The following is a 5,192-nucleotide window of genomic DNA, read 5'->3' as shown; positions in this document are numbered from 1 at the left end:
CAATCAACGTATCTGTTGGTACAGTAATTTTTAATTTATTATTTGTATTTAAAGTGCTGATGTTAGCGCAGTGTTTTCTAGAGCTAGAACCTCACCGAAGTGTTGAGTTTCTTCTCGGGCGCCTGAGCCGGCAGCGCTAGGCTGGGCGCTGCATGCGGGGCTGCTCTGACTGGGGTGAGCGTTCACGGCTGTACCATTTTTCCCTCCTGCGGTACACAGTGTCAGTGTAGATATTTGCTGGACGTAACTTTATGAAGTTTTGTACATGCTGTGCTTTATTCTGTCTCACACTCTACCTGCTTTGAGAGCAGAGACCTATTAAATTCTAGACACCAGAACAACTTTGAAAATACTGGAAACAATTACACGGTTTGCGGAGACTGTCTTTAGCAGATTTTGAGGCAGTCACCTTGCTGCTCTTTCAGAGCTCAGCCTTAGCTTGATTTCAGTTTTCATCTATATCCCACTTTTCTGACATTGTTTTCCCCTGCTTTCTAATTGTTCTGCTAATATTTTAAGCAGAGGCTCTCGCTAAAAGCTTTCTTTATCCCGCAGTTCCCCTGCAGGTGGGTGCGGTGTCGGTGTCGTTGCCTGAGGAGGGAGAGGAGTGAGCACTTGAGATCCTGCTCTCTTTCTTTCCCTGTAGCATGAAAGCGTTTTCTTAACCAACCTGTAGAGAGAAAGCAGAATCCGCCCTCAGGCAAACTCACGCTTGGTGCAGCTCCCTAGAAAGCTTTGCTCCTTAAAGAATACTGATGGTGCTACTTACTTCCACGCCAAAAGGAGAAGCTCTTTGTCGGGAGCCAAAGCGAAAATTAACTAGCAGAGCAGGAGGGGTGGCAGTCCTGCCGGCAGCTCTCCCGGCTGCAAACAGCCAGGCGTTTGCCAGCCCGGTGCTCAGCGTTGTCCCGGCAGGGAACAGCTTCTCCTCCTCCGGCCGCTCCGTGGGGCTGGGCTTGGGGCACTCCGTTATACACAGGGTGTGGGCTTAGCCGAAGTTGTGAGCTGTGATTGCATAAGACACACACAGTGTTCTCACTTCATGGGAAGTTAATAACAAAAGTGACTTAAAGTTTGTGAATTTGGCTTCGAAGGCGTTTTATCCTGATCTTCACTGTGCTGTCCCCTTGACTACAGTCGCTTTCATATCAACGAGGACTCAGTCATAACTGAACCTTCCCTTCTTGAAAGGACTTTTTGTAGAAAGCAGAAGAGACTTGTAAAACCCCAGGAGCAGAAATGCCCTGTGTCTGCAGCAATGGCTCGGAAGTCCTCCGTCACGCCTGCCGTGATGCACAGGACACGTGCATCGTCCTTACCGCGCTTTCCGTGCAATTCTGGTACGGTGTTACCAGCAAAACTGTACAAAGTGCACAATGAATGGTTCGATTAATTTAACAAACACATTCTTTCCTGACTTCTTCGTGAATTCCGAGTAACATCAGAGCGTGGCCATATTGCTGCTGAGTTCATCCTTTATCAATCTTGACAGCGGACTTCTGCTTTAGTGATGAGCAAGGAGACCATGGGGCAGGGGTTGGGTAACAGGGAGGCAGATGACTTGCAGCAAGGGCTGTGACAAAATACTGATGGGCGAGTTTCACTCCCAGCCTCTGGTACTGCCGTGGGGTTGGCCGAGCGGCAGCTGGCGCGTTAGGGCAGATGCCTTCGGGTCATGCTCTTACTTCAAACTCCGCACATAGGTTTTTGCTCATGCAAGTTTTCACCTTGCTCGGTAACTCTGGTCAATAGCTGAAAGTAGAAATCTTCAGGATATTCTTTGAGTTCAAGTCTCTACTTACCATATGTGCTGAAAGGAAACAGCATGCCATACTCACCTATTACAGCAACCATATAAAAATAGCCATGCAATGATCTTTTACTAGTTTTTGGCATTTACTCTTTTCTCTTTTGACTTTCCAGGCTATGAACGAGACAGTTGGCTGTTTGATGATGAACAGGGTCCTAGAAAATTATTATCTTTCCACCATGTACAGCCTTGAGTTCATTTTAGGCTTCACTGGAAACACCATTGTTGTGTTTGGCTATATTTTCTGCCTGAAAAACTGGAAAAGTGGCAACATCTACCTGTTCAATTTGTCATTATCAGATCTATTATTTCTATGTACTCTTCCAATACTCGTGAACAGCTATTCCAGAGATCACTGGGCAAAGGAGAGCACCTTGTGCCACAGCAACAGATTCCTGTTGCATGCAAACCTGTATAGCAGCATCCTTTTCCTCACCGTTATCAGTATTGACCGATACATGCTCATAAAATATCCTTTCAGAGAACATTTTCTCCAGAAGAGGAAAACGGCCCTTATCGTGTCTGTTGCCATCTGGATCGGGGTGATACTGGAACTGCTGCCGTTGATGTATTTCCTGGAGCCTGTAACGCCTGCCAATAATTACAAGTGTCTTGATTATGCAAGCTCTGGAGACCCCGTGAAAAGCCTCATCTATAGCATGTTTCTGACCGTCTTTGGGTTCCTTATCCCTCTCATGATCATGTGCTGCTTCTATGTGAAGATGGTTCTTTTTCTTAAAAACAGGAGTGAGCAACTCCATTCCCTCCTGACACTTGAGAAACCTCTTACTTTAGTCATCCTCACAGTGGTTATCTTCTCCTTGCTCTTCACTCCCTACCACATAATGCGCAATGTCCGACTTGCTTCCCGAATACCAGCCTTGAATGTACCTGTGTGCACACGGGGCATCATCAACACCATTTACATCATCACGAGACCCATTGCGTTTTTGAATAGTGCCATTAATCCTGTTTTTTATTTCTTAATGGGTGACCACTTCAGAGAGATGCTGATGGCAAAAATAAGGCAGCTCTTGAGCAGGTTGACAACCACTGGCAAATGAATGAATAAGGAGACCGCTCGTAGTGGCAGACAGCGGGAGGAAACTCTCTTAGGGAGAGCACTCACCGATGGACAGTGCCATTTTTTTTAGATAACTTTATTTATGCTGTAGACTATGCGTGAGCTGATTGTGTTCCTTTAGATGCACTTGTTACCTTATTGTATAGGAGACCTCCTTCTGCTAACCTGACTCCAGCAAACAATAAGAGATGTTCTCTCACAACAGTACGGCAGGAAACCCTGCTCTCATAGCAATGGCCTATTAAGATTATAGATAAAATATCATCATGGTAGTTGTTAGAGGGAAAATATGCTGCTCTCAGGCGGCTTTGTTGTGAGCCATAACTTGATGCTGGACTGCACCTAGGCTTGGGTGAAATGTGCCAGGGGCACTAATTCACGAGGTCAACACAGTCCAGGGGTCAAAGCTGAGTCTTCTTTACGTAAGTGTTTGCAAACTCTGCGTCCCCTGGGAGGTTTACCTTTCAGAATAAGTAACTGGGACAATTTCCATTTCCAGCTGATTTGGCCAGGGTTGGCATCTCGGATGTGGCAAAAAAGGAGGGTATGCAAACGGCTGGGCGGAATGCTTTATCGGCATTGCAGGAGGGAGGCCGCGGCTAGGCTGCTGGTTTTGTTTGTGACGAGCGCAAGGAGCGCAGGAAGCTATAACATTTGGCTGCTGGTCTTACAAGCATTTCATGGAAGCACTGAGGTGGTGAAGGGGGGGGTGTGTGCAGACAGGTTCTTTCACTCTTTGGTCTTAAAGCTGGATTCAGCTTGCAGAAGTGAAAATAAGGAAGTCTATCGATTTAGTTCTTAACTGAGATTTGCCTTCGTACATCACTGGGACAGCTATGCAAGCTCATACCGGCATTTTCACAGTCACTTTTCAAAGTATGGGTTTACTTAACTGTAATGTAATTGTCTATAAGTGTGAGCAGAATGTACAGCTTGAAGCAGAATTTGGACCTCAGTTTGAACTTCATTAACAGTTCCGACAATGAAACAGGAGCTAACGAGGAGCCAGTTCTCTGCCTACCATCCCTGCAGAGTTGTTGCTGCAGCAGAACTTAGTCTCCAGTTGACCAACCTGACTTCAAATATAAAGGGCGAAGAGACGGGTGAAGTTATAAGCTTGTACGAGCTTGGGCTCGGGAAGGACCTGCTGAGAGCAGAGAGCCCTGGGGCACGCCGGGCAGAGCGCGGGCAGCAGCGCGGGCAGGGTGCGGGCAGCCCCCTCCTCTGCCCGCGTTCCGCCAGGCGCCAGGGGAGCCCCCGGCGAAGCACGAGGCCAGCGCTCGCCCAGGGGCTCGCTGCTCCCCGAGGCACGGAGAAAGGACCGCCCGTCGGGTCTCACCAGAGGCAGCTCCAGTGCCGCTTTCTGACGTGCTGTTCATCTGCAGGACGCTTCACTCTTTCATGGATACCCACCTGCCTGGTAATAAACTGTGCATCCTGCTTAAAAAAACCAAAAGCCTCCTTTGTGTTGAGTGTTTTGTTTTGTATGCTATTCTCTTCCATGGCCATGAGGCCACTACATCTGCCTTTTTCCTGTTAACGGTAAGACCCTAAAAGTCTGTGGGCAGAAGTACTCATTTGGCTCAATCCAAGGGATAAAGGAGCTGCTTCCCTCTGCAAGTATCTCGCACCAATACCCGTGCCAGCGTTACTCCGGGGTGGCCCCAACACGTGCTGGGTGCTACTCCCCAGCACCCTCAGGTGCCCGTGGGGATCCCCCTGAGCTCAGGGTGCTGCTGCTCCCGGTGATGCTGCGGGAGGGTTTTCCGTCACATCGCATGAGTGTCTCCAGCACCGCTCCCGAGAAGTTTGCCGTGGGAGGGCTGGTCCTGTCCTCCCCCAGCAATGCCGCTGGGGAAAGCCACCGCTCTCCGGCTCAGCCAGCAGCGGTTCCCGTGCCGGAATGGCACGGCTGGAGGGGGGCTGGAAGCAGCAGCCGGGCTGCACCGGCGGGGAGAGGGGGGTCCAGGGAGTGCTAACCGAAGTTTTGGCTGGAGACAAATGTGCATAAATCCTTATTTTCTTCCCTCTGTTTGCTTTGTAACAAATCTTTACACATAAATGGCTAAATCACTCTGTCAGTGGTGGAAAAAAGATCCATCATGTGTGTTATGGTAGCACAGCCTGGGACAGATAAGGCTGCGCTTGAGTTTCCATTATAAAAACCTCCTGGTTTGTAAGGACCATTGTACATAGCACCAAGAGGCAGTAATTCAGCTGGGTGTGACATTGCACACGTTCAGCCCGATACAAATGAAGCTAAGAGCAGAATTTCCAAAAGCGAGTCAAATATTCCCC

At 48.7% G+C, this 5,192-nt stretch overlaps 1 protein-coding gene across 1 annotated transcript; it reads left to right on the top strand.

The window, feature by feature from the left end:
* Positions 1-1,926: 1,926 nt before the first annotated feature.
* On the top strand, positions 1,927-2,874 carry SUCNR1 (succinate receptor 1). Its single transcript, XM_009820102.2, has one exon. It carries the CDS (start codon positions 1,927-1,929, stop codon positions 2,872-2,874), a length of 948 nt encoding a protein of 315 aa, XP_009818404.2.
* The last annotated feature ends 2,318 nt before the right edge of the window (positions 2,875-5,192 follow it).

Source organism: Gavia stellata, chromosome 11 (genome assembly GCF_030936135.1).
Source record: "Gavia stellata isolate bGavSte3 chromosome 11, bGavSte3.hap2, whole genome shotgun sequence".
NCBI classification, from domain to species: Eukaryota; Metazoa; Chordata; class Aves; order Gaviiformes; family Gaviidae; genus Gavia; species Gavia stellata.
Note: the sequence above shows the minus strand (reverse complement) of the source record. Positions and strands in the feature narration are given on the sequence as shown.

Coding starts and splice junctions, on each gene's coding strand:
- SUCNR1 (XM_009820102.2), top strand. CDS start 1,927: ATGAACGAGACAGTTGGCTGTTTGATGATGAACAGGGTCCTAGAAAAT.